This window comes from Cephus cinctus, unplaced genomic scaffold (genome assembly GCF_000341935.2).
Source record: "Cephus cinctus unplaced genomic scaffold, Ccin1 Ccin1_scaffold0709, whole genome shotgun sequence".
Classification (NCBI taxonomy): Eukaryota; Metazoa; Arthropoda; class Insecta; order Hymenoptera; family Cephidae; genus Cephus; species Cephus cinctus.
Window position 1 is genome coordinate 1,548,025 of NW_014333329.1, and position 16,723 is coordinate 1,564,747.

At 41.4% G+C, this 16,723-nt stretch overlaps 1 protein-coding gene across 1 annotated transcript; it reads left to right on the forward strand.

Annotated features, from left to right (window-relative positions):
- Nucleotides 1-9,113: 9,113 nt before the first annotated feature.
- LOC107270157 (homeobox protein Hox-A5-like) lies at nt 9,114-10,533 on the forward strand. The gene is made up of 2 exons (XM_015744892.1): nt 9,114-9,762; nt 10,022-10,533. Exons 1-2 carry the CDS (start codon nt 9,114-9,116, stop codon nt 10,531-10,533), a joined length of 1,161 nt encoding a protein of 386 aa, XP_015600378.1.
- Nucleotides 10,534-16,723: the final 6,190 nt, after the last annotated feature.

Sequence of the window (16,723 nt, forward strand, 5' to 3'; positions counted from 1 at the left end):
AACTTTAGACAATTTTTTTTTTCACAAAATTAACAACTTTTTTAATATTAACTGTCGTGACAGACAAATTTTACTAGGAGTTATGCATACTATATACCTTTTTTCGTACCACGAGTAGATAAACCGTGTTCTGCCGGAATTTTTGAAAAATATAGAATGGCAGTCGGTGATAAAGAATTTTTCAAATTTGAAATATGTATGTACATGGCAATATTTAAAATCAACTTATCGGAGTTTTGTTTGCGTTTAAAATTAAGAGTGATCTGATGATCGATGACGCTGGAAGAAATCCATGGATCATTACGTCGAATCGCGGTCAACGATAGAATAAAATGTCGAGAAAGAGACGAGGAGTCATTTATATGCAGTGTCGATCATTGGTATTACGTACGGTAAATGATGTTAATGATACTATTAAGAATTGCATTGAATGCACCGCTGGTATTGATCTGGAGACACCCATATGGAAACATATGGAGAATAGCCTTGTAACGATCTGGCCCATATTCAACCTACCAAGATTATCTGTTAATGAGCGCACATTCAAAACTTGCACTTTTGATCCCACTGTAATTAATTATACCCACAAATGATCGTATACGTGATTTCTTTTGCTACCATAAAGTTTCACCACACCTGGCTGCAGTCATCCCTTTTTTTAAAATCACTCACACGAAATCCCATCAGAACACCGAACATTAAGCTTCAACAATTTCTCATAATTTCATAGCAAAAACCCAGTCACGTGTCAGCAAAGAAAAACAATCCTGACATGTGAACCCAATAATTTTGCAATCATCGTACAAATTTCACGTATCCCCCATATTAAATGTACGAAACAGTCCTAATGGTATTACATAATTTTAAACAGTCCCCTTACACTGATATCAGCGCACGATAACCATCCTCTATGTATTTTACGTGATTTTAAGTAAAACAAAAGTACCTCAGTGCTCACCTGCAAGTAGGGGCTTCCAAAGTTATGCAAAAAATCTCGCGAGGGATGGCTCAGTGATTGCAGCTCATTTCCTTATTACTAAGCTCAACAAGGCCACTAACTGATGATCGTTCGAAACATTATCCAGAAGGCGGCCTCTTATCGCCTTATTAAGGGAGACGCTCCGCGTACCTTATTGAATGCGGCCACCCCTCGTTTAGGCGCACTATCAGTGCAGCCAATCGGTACTCACGCTCCTTCATGGTCCTTAGGTGTGCCTCCTTTATAGTCCTTTATTACTTTACGTAAAGTAATAAAGTTGTACCTCCAATTAGCGTAATTCTATACGCGCTTCAGGAACTTCATGGTAGCGAGCGTATCATCATTAGCATCGTTACGATACATCATTTAATCCCGGCATGAAGGTAGCCGGAGGTGGTACTAGCCACCTAATTCGTTAATCTCCTTCTCCTTTACATACAAGGACCCAACTCTCTCGCTCTCTTCCTCACTTTACAAGTATCACTTATAGATTCTATCGTAACAAACAGGGTACAGCATGGCAATGTTACGTACCTGAGGATCTTTCAAGATCAAGGTACTCGTTTTATTTTAAACGATAAAGTAACAAGAATTGTCACAGAATGGCTGTAATCTACAAAAGATATTTATATGTAATCTTATAAATGATGATAATAAAAATTGAAATTTTAATGAAAAATTGATTTTTATATCTTCTGATCCTTCGATCCTTACAGTGGTTTGTATTATCGATACGTCAGGAATCGATGAAATCGATTTGACAGAATGATGAAACAATAACAGAAAACGAAGGAAAAACGGCAAGTATCGGTCCTACCGTAATTTTTATTCTTCGCGGGTGAAAGGTCCATTCCCTTTACTTGGCTAAGGGAAGTGGACAAACAAGTGAATAAGTGTAAGTGGGTCCAGGGCTGTAATTAATGGGTAGTTTGGCGGTCGGCTGGACAGCTGTCCCCCTTTTTCTGTTACGTCCAGCGAAATCGTAGCAGCGAAGCGTCGCGGCGCTCCAAGGAAGACGCGAAGAGCCTTGGCCAAACTAGACGCCCGTCCAGACGCGCCCGGAAAGAACAAGATGGATCGCCCGACACTGCCGGACAAGATCAATTGAATTTCTATTTGGGCATGACTACACTCACGCACCTTACTATGTCAAACAATAATCTTCAGCTCCTATCTGCCTTTGTACAAACCCTTTTTGAATCCATCGTCAAGCCCATTCGCAATTTCCATACTTTACCCCTGAACAAATTCTAGGCACCCATACGTATCTGCTGTAAAGTCGCTCCTATTCTGATTGTCCGATATCATAAGCAGACCTATAAAAAAATAATTTAGTCATGTTTTTCCCCAACAGATGTCCCACCATTATTATTTGTTAATGCAAATTAAAGGGTTGCTAAATCTAATCTTCTAGACAGGTCCAACTCAGTCCGGTGGTAATAAATGACTTTGAAAGCGTCCACGTAATTAGGTGGAGAACGTGCAAGAGCATGCCGGACGCATTCGGTGGGCGTTGTGCAATTTTTAATGACTTAACAGTTTGAAACGGAAGAGCAATTTACTCCGATAAAAAGGTCACATACTTCGTTAAGAAATATTATTCGCGCGGTGGTTATCGCGCATGGTATATAAGTCATAAACAGATAACCCCGATCTTTGTTGCAACCAATTTATATGATTAATAAAATGTATAAAACTAGCAAAGTGAAGTATACTTATATGCAGTCAATAACCGATTATAATTATCGGTCATTTCCTCCTCTCATGATACATCAGTCAATACGTTGCAATTGCAATTCCTTTATGATTCCACTCAAAGCTATCGCCTTGTCTCAAATCGTCCATACATTTGCCTATACGCATAATATAACATCACGACGTTATTATACGAAATCAGAAGCTTCTCAGAAATGAAGAAGCCGTCGTCCTGCAAGAAACGCCACATAAATTTAATTAATCGAATCAGGCGTGTATACATTTTAAGTTACAGGGTCGCCTTCAATATATCATTAGCCAGTTATTGCGATCACCGGGCAGGAGGGCCAATCAGGTATAGGAATAGTCACGTTACAGGTATATCCACGTATGCATATCTATACACCCGGCTACATAGGTGCATATCAACGCGAGTATATACGTTTCATACAGACAGGCCATCCTGGCTTCATTCATGTCAGACATGAGGCGACCACGTCATTTATCTACCAGGCAGTCCAGCCTAACGATGCATTGCTGGTTTGCTGCTCGTACTCGTAATATCACATGTAGGTGCACATATGGGTGCATACGCGATTATCCAATGCCTTTTAGGATGGTCGGATGAGCCACGATATTTTTTACCTGCTCTTTCTCTCTTTTTCCTTCTTATTTTTCTCCTTTAATAATTTTTTAACATTCTTCTTCATTCTCCCTCTCTCTTGCTTTAAATTTCTATCGGGTGACTGCTTCTCTTCGGTTGACACTATAGAGCCATGCAATTCGGTTGTCCCGAATCCACGGTACTTTCTTGAATTCCGAATCAAGAACTTCAAACGTCTTCGGATTGACTCGACGGGCTTGACGAAATGTCTTTGTTAGTTTGGCTCGAAGCGATCGACCTTATTTTTCGGCACCGGGATCTTAGTAATTGGCGAAACGCGGCGTATTTAACGTGCGTGCTATGCCTGGGAGTGGCTCCGTTTCCAGCGCGTTGTAACAGAGGGTGGAAACGTTCCTGTCCTCCCTAAGCGCGTCAGAGAAGCCCGCTGCTTTCCGGTGCACGCGAAACAAGCATTAACTTTGGCTGCACGATCCTTGCCACTTCACCTCGACCTCATCCCGCGAGACTCGCTCTGTTCCCAGTTACGCGAACGAGGCATGGATGACTATACTTGTGCGGTGAATCACGATTAATAATTTTTATTGGTCATGTCTTTGCCTTGGAATTTTTCTTATGGTACTCATACTGTGTTAATGCCTTTAATAACGGGAAATTGTTTGGGTACAGGGTACTTGTAAGGATGGTTCCTCTGGAACATTATTCGCGGACGGACCGCGAACTCAACGTGTCCGTCTCACCCTGTTCGTTACGCTTTAAGAAAATACTTTGCGGGTGTAGCGTTTCAGCGAATTTGAAAATGATAGAGGGATGGCACCACTTCTCGACTGTTCAGTTCGTAACACTATTGATCCTACATTCGTTTGTGTAACGTGTTTACTTCTCACCGCGGAGTTTCTCCTCGTCCAACCCGCTAACCCTGCTTCTACGAAATCCCCACCCCGGCAGGGGTGGCTCTGTGCTACTATGGCACGCGGAGGGAGTCGAGGGTAGTACTGTGGTACGGGACAGAGGAACATCATTTATCATAGCCGAGGCTGTCAATCTCCGCCGCATTGATACGACGACTATCCGCCGACGCCGCGACGCTTCACTGACTGCTTATCCGTTACAAAAATCTTCTATTCATACGGAAATTTTTTTAAGAAAAAAAAAATTATTGAAAGGAAGTTCATTAATGACAATAGGGATGACCATTAGATGATATCTGTAGTAGTATACTGTTCTTATACGTTCTAAACAATCTAAATGATTAGACAGATCCATTATCAGTGGAATATAATCGATAACGGATTATTTATTATTAAGCGATGCAGTACTTTTACCCAAAGTGCATTTCCGCTTCAGCGCTCCTGTGGCGATGCATTGCGTCAGCTGGTTCCTGATCGTAAACCACTTCTAGGAGACCTGAAATTCAAAATATTTCACTTTTTATTCGAAAGAATGAAATAATACGGAAAATTTACTTGAATCAATTACAGATTTTTTTTTCTTATTGTTATGATAAGCATGGATTAAAATTTTTCGTATATTTTATGCACGGGTATGACTGGTTTCCAAAAATCACAAAAACCCAGCTAGAACTTCAGTACAGGAATTTTGAAAAGAAAACGATAGGCGTGAGACATAGCCAAAATACGTCTATGTATCAACAACAAAAATTAGTCGGTTGCTAATTCAATCCAATGTTTACCCTTTCAATACCAACCCCGAATACAACCCTCGCTGGAGTCATAATTCCCTAGGGTCTCGTATTAGGCACTGTACAAGACTACCTGAGAACTAGCCGAGGATAATCCTTTGTTTGGGTTTACTGGTTGACACTAGCAATACCCCAGGCTAGACTGTCACCAGTTCTAGAACCCCTGATGAGTACACTTCCTTCTGTCCTACGAGCCTCCGCAATCCCTTAATCCTTTCTTAAGGAAAGCACTGACTGGGAGTTATTGGCGCGTGTTCAGGATCTGCGTTACCTTGGGAGCATCAATGAGAGCCGAAAACTGTCAGAGGTACGTACTGTCCTGGAAAATATTTCTAGACCTCTTAGGTTCTCTCGGATCAAGAAGAAGTAGATGCCGAGCAGTAAAAAAGAAAGCAAGCGACACGACTCTGCGTTATCATCGTACCCCGTATTCGTGTTAAGACATCGGTACGTATGGTGGCGCAGTAGGAGGCAGAAAAAGATTGACACATACTGCTGGTCGAGATACACATGTTTCGGTACTCAGGGATCAGGACGGGTGGATTGAAGATACGTCACTGACACGTCACGCACCCGCGTTTCTACTTCGGTCCTCGAGGCTTCGGTTCCTTTAACGAAGCTTCAACTCGGCCCCTCGTACCATTGCTCAGCACTTTTTGCGCTCCGCCCTGAAACGCCTGCTCGCTCCTGCATATCGCATAGCCATCCTACAGGACGTACGGATACGACCGTGGAATTAGGGTTGTTGAATTTGCGATGGCTTGTCAAAATACAATTAGGACTAAAGGAATTAGTTTTATTGGATGAAAAAAAAAATTGTTGAAAAATTTACAATTTTTTATTCTTCCAGGTATAGACCGAATATCTCTATTGTTGTAATTTGTAAAGGGTGGTATTTGCAATTTTTATTTGACGGGTAATGATTTTTATGACTGGCAATGGTATGACTCCAAATTTAATGGGTTATGGTTTCTGATGGATGGTTAAGGAATTGTGTTGGAGGTATGGATTTTTAGACTTGATAAATAACGCGTTTAAAGTTTTAATAGAGAATTGTGCTCTGGATCTAATGGATAGATTGGCTGATCATAAGACCGTCTGCCGCAGTACTGTACACCGCAAACAAAGTATAAATCAATCGGACAATAATAGCGGATAGGCCTTCTGCTTGATCCAGATATTCCCAATTTTCCCAAATGGCTGCAAACGCCGCCCCCTTCGAATTCGCTTCGAAATTCGTCTGTCCCTGCCGCTACCCCTCGGTCCCAACCGCCGGAGTAGGGGCAAAGGGCTCAAAAGGGCACATATGTCGCCCCCTGAGAAGAACGCCATTTCACGCCACGGAGAACTCTAATTTAATTTCGCTACCGAACCAAAGTAACTGTTACTGCACAAAATAGTAACATAATTCAGAAGAAACAAGTGTCAAAGTCAACACGAAAGAAAATTACAAAAAAAAAAAATAATACAAATTCGCCATTAATCGCACAATAATATTGAAAATGACCAAGAGTAAAAATAATAACGTATTGTACAACAAAATAATTTACTACTGTCGTACAAAATCTCAAACACTATAATATTTCGTCACGTGTCTCCACGAAATCCAAAAACGTAACAATAATTTTGACGTAAATCTCAGTCAGTCACAAAGTTGTTTCTTGAAATAGGAGAAAGTTTTACTGTGCATCGGTGACATCCCCGACACCGAAAACATTTCTAAAGCCAAATATATATATATATACTCTACCATTTAAAAGCAACGTCTTACCTGCATAAAATCTACAAGGACAGCCTATAATTACATTTGTACTAGGTAGCAACAGAAAGGTACGCCAAGCTGCAGTAAAAATTAATACACAGCAAGTACAACTTCAGGAACACATTGGAAGCGCACGGCAACGGCGCAGCAGCAGCAAGAAGAAGCAACGAAAGGCAGAAGGATGGGGACGCGTGGCCGCGCGTGTCCTGGACTCTCTTACCCAGGTTCTCTCCAGCTACAAAGTACTTACGAGGCAGCCCCATAAAATATAAACGAACGTACTTTCTGCGCAATACTTCAACCCAGGTGTCATCCAGGTAGTTCACTTAACAGCTTATTGCGTTCCTACTTCCCGTTTCCGAGAAAGACGACCATTTCTCAAGAAGAAAGACTCGCGCGTCACGCCACGCGCGACTTTCCACCATTCGGGCCGGAAGGCGTTCCAGGTTACGTAGTCAAATAAAAATGATCCAGCACGGGGTATATCTCGTGGTCTAACTAAACGTACGTATGGCTACCGTATCCGAAATAAATGATTAGCTGAGAAAATGAAGTTAGTGGCGAGAATCGTTTATGGTCACGATTTACCCCCGTGGTCTAGCACCCTAAACTTATAGTCCCTTCCCACCAAGCATCGCCCTTTTTGGATTATTATTTATTATCGTCCGACTCTCGTCTACACCTATATGTACGTATACATAGGTCTATGCATTTTATACGGCCGCATAAATGAAACCCAGTCCGATACCCCTGCAGACATCACACTAGTCCTAGTCATATGTATATGTATATACGTACGTCCAGCTAGCGTTGTTCCGTAGCTCGGACACCGTAGTGGCACACATCATCAATCACTTTTTCGGTGGTGCTTTACTATTTATAGTTTTTCCACGGTGCGGCCTATTATCTTCGCGTCTGTTAACGATAATTATTTTAAAGCGAGCGTGCCGAAACCAGCGCGTACACAAAACAGTTATAGTGGCGAGACGACGACACACGCGTCCACACTCTAAATGGATACATCTCACTTATCGTTAAAAAATGGTCGAACCAAAGATATTTTTTGTCTTTCCAACTTTTTTCTCTCACTCTTCTCTAACTCCCTCCCTCTCTCTCTCTCTCTCTCTCTCTCTCTCTCTCTCTCTCTCTCTCTCTCTCTCTCTCTGCAGCATGGAGGCGCCGTACGTGTGTATCGGTCATGTGTTAACGCAGCTACGGTAGGGAGCAAGCTCACGAAAAGTGGGATTAATGAAAATACGTAGGACAGCGTCTAAAGGGGTGGATAAAGGAAGGAGTGGATTCTGAGGTAGGAAGTAAAGAGTGAGGGAGCCCAGAGAGGAAAAGAGAGACCGTGCTAAATGCACGTATACACACGGGATGAGAGTGTGCAGGGTTGATTAATCGTCGCCGGCAGGGTTCCGGAGAGAGACGTCACTCGCAAGACTGCCTCCGCCTAGCTGCAGCACGCACTTTGTTTACCTTCCTTCCTTCCGTTCTGTCCTGGCTTCCTTGAAATATCCCTGTGGCTGGCTTTTAAAAAGTCGCGGACAGTCGTAGGTAGGTTCTGGGGATGAGATCAGAAATAAAGGGGTTGCAGAGGAGTGCGGGCCTGTATGAATACAGATCTGTGAAATCAGAAGCTCAAATCAGAGTTTATAGCTGATATAGGTCCTGAATGTTGAAAGTTTGGGGGGACGAGAGGACGGCTAAGGGATGGGTATTGGGGTGGTGGCACACATGGCGGAGCGGCATTGTGCTAGGCCAGGGGGGCTCCAATATGGGTTTTGTGTCAATAGCGTTAATAGTGGGAGGGGACTGGCACAGCATCGAACGGTATCGAGTGAATATCGGGGGTGGCCTTCCTGTATCAAAGGGCAGCTGATAGAGCCACCCCTGTACCATGGCTTGGCGGGAGGCGCTACAGGAACATTGAACCAGGGGTAGTTACCCCCTATAGCCATACACCTACTCTCCTCCTTCTTCGTGCTGCCTATACTGTAATAAACCGGTGAAAGTTTCGGGGGCCCATTGGCACGCGCGAACCCCCATTGCCAGTCCGACGGACCCCAGGCTCAAAATCGTCACGGGGACACAAATCATTTCATTTCATTGTATGTCGCCTTCGTGTTCGGCTGAACTTTGCTCACGCTTTCAGAAGTGAACCGGCGTGCAAGTGGTCATCACGGATCGGTGGCGAGCGGAAACGCCTAGGATTCGAAAATGTGTTAAATCGCTAATAATTTTTATAAAAAGTTTGGAATTTTTCAAGTACACCGTGTCCCAAGTGTCCTGTGTTACTTGGTGCTCAAGATACAATTTCAAGTGTCACTGTGATCTGGATTGACAGTGAACTATGACGAGTTCAGCGTATTTCGCTAACAGTGAAACCGGATATTGGCCTTATCAGCCTATCAGTGACGGTCGACCTGGTGATCAGACGCTCTTTCACGGCTCTGCTGGTTATCAGGTGCCACAGCAACCTAGTCCGTCTGGTTACGTCACTAGAAGTTCACAGGAAGTGACGCCGCCGTCGAGTCTCTTGGAAACTTTGTTAAGACATGGGAAAGAGGCTATTGGCGATGGTTATGTTAATTCCAATGTGAAATCTACTGGTCAGGCTGCTCCTGCTACGGTTACGCATATTCCATGTCAGACGCCACCCTACACGCCATCTTCTTCGTCGGATAGAACTTCCCCATTGAGTGGACTCCTTGGGGATTCTGTGAATCCTGAACGGTTTCAGCATCAGCAACAACCGGATATTCGTATCGGATATAGGCAACCATATCAGGGTTATTCTGCGCCGGCGCAGACCGGAAACTGTGCCACTTCGATGATGACACCCACTTCGCCGACGGGATTCGAGACGATGCAACCCGGATATCCTTCTTATGGGAATAATAATAATGGGAAGGGAAGCCCCAAAGAGAGCAGTGATTTTGGGGAAGATCCACCTCAGAGACAAGTTGATTACCCTTGGATGAAGTCGAACTACTCGAACGGTCAGTCGACCATGAATAAGTCTTGAAATACTTTTGTATATTAAAATCAATAAAAAAATGACATTATTAAAAAAATGTATAATAAGAATTGAATACTATTTAGCACTGTAAATGTAGAAAAGGGGATGTTACTATGCCTGTACTTTTAATTTCCAAACTGGAATATCTAGAACACGGCATAAGTATTTCATTGAACAACTTTCTGCATTAACTTTACATCAATCCCACTGGTACTTTTAAATTCCATTCTTTGTTTCAGCCGACGTCGGTGGCGTAGGACAAAAGCGCACAAGACAAACGTACACGCGTTTCCAAACCCTGGAGCTGGAGAAAGAATTCCACTTCAATCGTTACCTAACGAGAAGACGTCGCATAGAGATAGCACATGCTCTGTGTCTCACAGAGCGCCAGATAAAAATATGGTTTCAAAATCGTCGTATGAAGGCCAAGAAAGATGGAAAAATGGGATTCAATCCCCTAGATTCAAATGTTCCTGAAGAGCTGAATACGAATCAGCCTCCGACTGGAGAATCATTGCTATTGAACGGTGGTAATGGATCAACGAGTATGATGATGCAAAGTAATCCAAATCAGAAAGGTACTAATCAACAACAAAACTCCCTGCATCAACATCAACAACAACAGCAGCAACTTCACGCGGCTTACTTGAGCTATCACCAACAACAGGGACCTTACGCGGGTCAGGATTACGCCCGGCAACAGCAGAACTACGGTCAGCCCACGAAGTTGGAGCTGCACTCTGGATCGTGAACCTGGAATGCCAACCGGCCAAGATCGGGCAGCTGACCCTGCAACCACCATGATTTATGGCTAAACGAGCTAAACAGCCCAGCATCCCACGCCAGGTATCTACTAAAGCTCGACGGTGTTCACGCTGCATTTTGCCAGGACGTCCTGCCTGCTTCTTCGGCTTCGTGCCGACTTGGTACTGCATACGTCATTCTGAAAATATTTTGACTTTGGCATGATACTCATATATTCGTATGATGGATGCGAATTGCTTCGCAAAGTATCCCGTGCACTTTACGGCCATCTTGTCAGGGAGATATTTTTCCCGGGAAATTTCAAACGAAGTAAATTTTTGAGAGAGTACATTTTTAAGGCATTTTATTACATTAAGTCTTGTACATAAAGGGGTGGTTTTTGGTTTTGATGATTCAGTTAATTGATTTGATTATACTTATAACGAGGGTCAGTGGAGGATTATTATTTTTATTATTCGGCAATATTCAATACCATTGTGTAATTCATGACGGGTACGAAATTTTGAGGGAATTGAGAAAATAGAGATACCACGAGTTTTCTTTCTTCGTGATTAATACGGCTCATTTTTCAACGTGAGTTTCCTTACTGGTGCAAAATAATAATATCGTCAGTAACAAATCGTACGCTCGCATCCGTAATATAAATCTCGTATTGGTATTCCTAAAGCGACCGAGTCACTTCTATGAAGAGAATGTCGTATGTAAGAATTCGTGATTTTTTTTTTTAACATCAACAATTTTGTTGGTTTCAAGAGTAAATTTTCTAAACAGCGGAATAACCAAAATTTACACAAGATTTTTCTTAGGTAAGAGCCTGACGCAAGACCAGGGATAAGGGAGCCATTTGTGTCGGTTAGGTGTTAGGGGTTGTGAAGATCAAGGGTGGGGGCTGGCAGTGCAGCTGCGCTCTTCATACGAAAACAAGATGGCCGAACGCGTTGCTTACGTGTCATACGAGATTCCTCACGATATTCATACTTTTTGGCCGTAGTTTTATTATTTTGCAATAAACTATCGTTTCTCATTCGTTATCGCGTATGGTGCTTCGTGATGTTTGAGTTTGGTGATGTTGCTGCAGTATTGGACGAGACTAACAATCGATTGTTGTAAGAGCGTTCTCTAGGCCTTGCGGACGGTTACAAAACATTCCCCTTGTTCAAATAATATACGTGATCTGGAGTGATTATCGAGTAATCGTTACAAAGCTAATCTAAAATTTTAAAAAATTCCTTACATCGGTATTGCCAAAAAAACCGATCGTCGCCATTTTTTTGGGAAATCAATTGCACCTCAATTGACTTAACATTGTAAGTAACATGAGTGAAAAATGTTTTGAACTAGAAAAAAATTGTTGTGATCGCCGCTAATATTTTTTTAAGACATAAAAAAATGGCGACAATTTTGAATCGGTTGATGTGACAAAATTAATTTGGCTATGAACAAAATACTTATCTTTCAATTAATCACTTCATCTTTCCATTGCGTACCGAAATTATTTCACTGTACACAGTATACAAATAGCAAACGAAAGACCAAGAGCGTGAACGCAGTTTGAAAAACATTTGAAAAGTGAAAGTTTTCGCAAGAAAAGTTAAGACGCGTCTACCTGTGCGCGTATAGTCTTTGAAAGTTACCGAAGCCCTGAAAATTTAATGGCCACCGGTAAAAGAGAAGGAGGGATGAAGCGACTGGAAAAAAAAAGAAGAGAAGGAAGGAAGCATAAGAGAAGCGATCTGAAGGGAAAGAGAAAGCCTTTGTGGAAATTTCACGAAACCCGCGAGAATTACACTACACGCATTTTCCGCAAGGATCACATAAACCTGGCACTTTATTAACTCCCATAAGTATACATCCGCATTTTGCATATCTAACTGTCAAGGCAAACGCATTGCTAGCGTGTAACGAATTTATTACAGCAACAGTCCCACTGAAGGAGTCACGATTGCTATCGTATCTTTGAAAATGCACAAAATTAATACCGGCAAGTTTGTCGCGTAACGCGGATACGCACGTGTACCGTATACGCGCTGTATATACGATGCATATATATATATATATATATACACAATGCATGTACATGCACTTGAAAAAATCCTTCGAAAGACATTAATTAGCTCATTTCTTCCAGATCGTTATCCCAGTACGGATGGTGAATTTGCGAATGTTCCTACTAGTAATTAAGGTACTGTAAATAATAGGGCTCTTAACGAGTTGTCTAATGAACGTCTGAACGTGATAAATAATTATTGTCGACTGGGTGCAACGTCGTATTTTGATATTGCACTGTGAAATTGAGGAATCAAATACTATTTTATTGTACCTTTACACGTTATAGATATACTGTGCTCGTAAATAAAATTTAATGAATATTTATGATAATACTGGACAAGAGATGATAACGAGATAATTCAGCAGCAGTATATACACATACAGATGAATGATATTTTTCTAATATTTCAAGGAAGATACTAGTCGATACTTATATAAATACTTATGTATAGATATTTTTTAAATTATCCGTATATTATATTTTGTACTTTAACATTGCAATAAATTATATAGGAAAGTTTACGGTCTGTCAGTGGTACGTGTATAATGATTTCCTGTATAAATTCTTTCCTGCATTCTCTCGACGTACTAGTATCTTTTTTTCATTGATAAATCGAACGTGTAGCATGTTAAGTCGTTACTACATTCGGCATATTTATTATTTGAATTTCACAATCTCGCTAATGAAGACATTTGACGTCGCCTATGAGATACGTGGGCGATGACTTTTTTAAATCCTGTACGACGAGAAGCTACGCGAGATTTCTTATGGGATGAAATTAACTGACGTTTCCAAATGGCTCAAGTCCACGTAACAAGTTTCATGATAAATGAACATAGTACAATAGTATTTGTCCCTCGTGACCTGATAGATATATACGCGCACCAATCCTGCCATAGATTTCACGATGTACCCATCGCGAAATAATACAAGACAATTTAATAACACCAATTCGAAAGTGAATAACGGCATTACGAATAAAGGTTAGTTCACATCGTTTAACAGTGCCACGATAAATTCTATCGTAGACCAAAGGCCACCATGTATGTATGTATATAAACGAAAAAAAAAATTTATCCAAATTTGAAGATAATAAATTATAATGATTCTTCCGAGCTCCCGATACCACCCATATTAAAAAGTGTCAATATAATTAAGGACTTTGCATTTTTACCTAAAACACACAAAAATTATAAGCGATCAAGAATATGACGTTTCGCACAATCCTACGGTATACCGATGCTCCGAAGAATCCCACGAACGATACGCAATGCAAATAAAACAATTTAAAGTTGTAGCCATAGAGGGGAGGAATATTTCGGCGCGAGATGGTGGCAAGGACGAGGGTGGTCTTCTAGGGGTGTTTCGGGTGAAAAGGCTGGGGGTTGATGGTCGAGGGCTCACTATGGTTGGGGGTTACGGACTCAATGCTAGAGTATAGGTGAGTCAGTATAGACCAAGATACACGGCGTTATACAGTATATATGTATATACCTAAGGGCAGCAGTGGCAGTGAGAGCAGAGCCAGAGTTGCAGGGGTTGGACGAAGAGGGTTGGGGTCGATATTGTGCTTGACAGATAGTTTCCCATAGCTCCAGTAATCCATCATGGCCGGCCCACGGAGATGTATTGGTGTTCCTGCTATACGCGTCTTAGCCGCTGGTCTTAAATTGAATACACTATATACGTATACATATTCTTATACACTTTTACACCCCTTTACTTCATCTTGCCCTTAATTATGCAGAACGCATGTACACTGTCGCCCACGCGCATCGTATACGTGCTAATCAAACATATATATATCAAATAATATTCTATTCATTATTATCTCGCAAGATAATCAAGGATTCTATTTAAGAATAAACATTTTGTCGGCACGAACATACCCGAAATGGTAATACATTTTTTTTCTGCATATCGCGTTTACATATGGCAATTCTCACGAGTAAGATACGTATACGTCACGCGCTATATGTATTCATGTATATATATGTATATATACATATACTGTGTTTTATACCTGACGAAAATGGATAATTACGGCAACATACATTTTTTGTCCGACATTGTGCTTAAATGATTTTTCAAATCGCACGTAGGGTGCAGTGATACCCGTTAAGCACTAACAAACCATTTACTCGATCCCATCTATTAGCGGACACTTTAGTTTAAAGATCGCGGTCATTTTTCAGGGGGCTGTCAGTACGAGGTCGCATGTTAAACATCCCCTACTCTTCTGGTACAACACTGCCATTGGGGAACGTTTCACGTACTTTCCTATCTTCTACCTAGGATACGCCTAGTAACGAAAGAGGAATTCTTTTTCATTATAAGCACTGATAACTGTACTCAGTCATCAGGTACAGGTAAACTCCTAATCCATGAACTCTTAATCAAATGACACGTTTGACCTGTATTTGATTAAGAGTGTGTCAAGTGAATATTAATTATATTAATATTATATTTAAAAAAATGAATAAAAGTCCTTGAAAAAAATTATTACTACAAAATGGCGGGACTCAAACGTCCCTTAATCGTTGGCCAACCCCATCTGTCCATTTGAGAAAAACGCAAGCACCGAGTATACAGCCATCGCGTGGCACGCAACCGATTCATCTTCGTCAAAACAGTCACATGCTAATCATCGTCCAATTTGATTTGATTACCAACAGCTAAAAGGGTGGACACGCAATCACTCGAAACGCGTAGGCGATCCTGTACGTGATGCGTTTTCCTAAATCAGGACGGAAGGGGGTAACAAGGAGAAAGAAGTAAAAATTATAAATGTTACACGAGGTATCTTTATTTACCTGACAACAGTCCTGGGTGCCTTGGTAAAAGGTAGGTATCTACTTATACACTATACAGGTATATGGACTGCTTTACAGCATCCCAAAGCCTAAAGGATATAAATCACTGTAGCATGCAGTCGTTGCACCACGATTGAAAGTTAATTTCAATGATGATAATTATCGAAAGAGTTCTCGAGCTGGTAAACGAGTTGTAAGGGGGGGGGGGGCAGAGAGAAATGCTCACTGCAAGGTATAGGGATCTCATTGGTACGGAAGATGCTGCGTCCGAGGATGCAAAAGGGAGGAACGTGCATGAACCATCCTCGAAGGCAGAGCATAACAGATACACGTGTCTTGGCGGCTCGCCTTTGCGACACGTGATTCATGGAGGTCTCGATACGTTTTTTACACCTACGACGTACGGCTTTATTAGAAATTCTAATAGGGGCTGCGGCAAGTAGTGACACGGGGGGAATGAAGCCAATGGCCGCTGCGCGGACGAAATGGTCTAATCATGCGATTTCTTTTGTCAGATCCTTTTAAGAGTTTACTTGCGCAGTGACTTTTGTGGGGGGTTGTCTTGTTACCACGTGATGACTTCGTTGGCATTGCTATGGGGATGTTGGGTGCACTGTTGCGGCACGTTAAAACCCATCGTCCTTCTATATGGGAAGCATGTGACGTTCGGCTACTGAAACTCGTAAAAAGGGTTTGACTTAAATCGGCCATTTGTTGTCTCGTAAAAAAAACGTACCCTTGTCTCTTTGTGGGAGACGCGTTTTACGACACCGCATCTAGAGGTATTGTTATTCTTGATGCTGATGTACTTACCTAGAGCAGTTTGCAGTCAGTGTGGACCGTTTCAGGTTCTTGATTGACATTATTTGATTCAGGTGCCACGATGCACTTTATACGTTAATTACCAAGGGTATGCTACGTAGCGTTACGTGTCAAGGGTTAATGAACCAGGATGTATATAATATTGGAATAAATCGGAAATTTTTTGTTTAAATATCAGATAAATAAATAACGTAAACTTGGCTTTTGGACGATGAGAGGTTTAAAGTTATTAATTAATAATAAGGAGAATTTGACATAGGTCACTTGCTTTAGAAGGATAACGTGGCTACTTTTATTATACCTTTCACTCTTGAACTAAGCTATGATAGATTGTCTGTTATAAAATTGAAATAATACTGGAAATAATTAATTGACTATGAGTAATTAAAAATTTAAGAAAAAAAATATAATTCTGTCAAATTACGAATAGGCAAGTGAGTTTTGAGAATTTTCAATATACAGATAGTGTATCTAAGGTCCACTTACTCATG

Bases quoted from the DNA above. Each gene is read 5' to 3' on its own strand.
- LOC107270157 (XM_015744892.1), top strand. From the start codon at position 9,114: ATGACGAGTTCAGCGTATTTCGCTAACAGTGAAACCGGATATTGGCCT. The intron at 9,763-10,021 runs GTCAGTCGACCA...TCTTTGTTTCAG, and splicing joins GAAGTCGAACTACTCGAACG to CCGACGTCGGTGGCGTAGGA.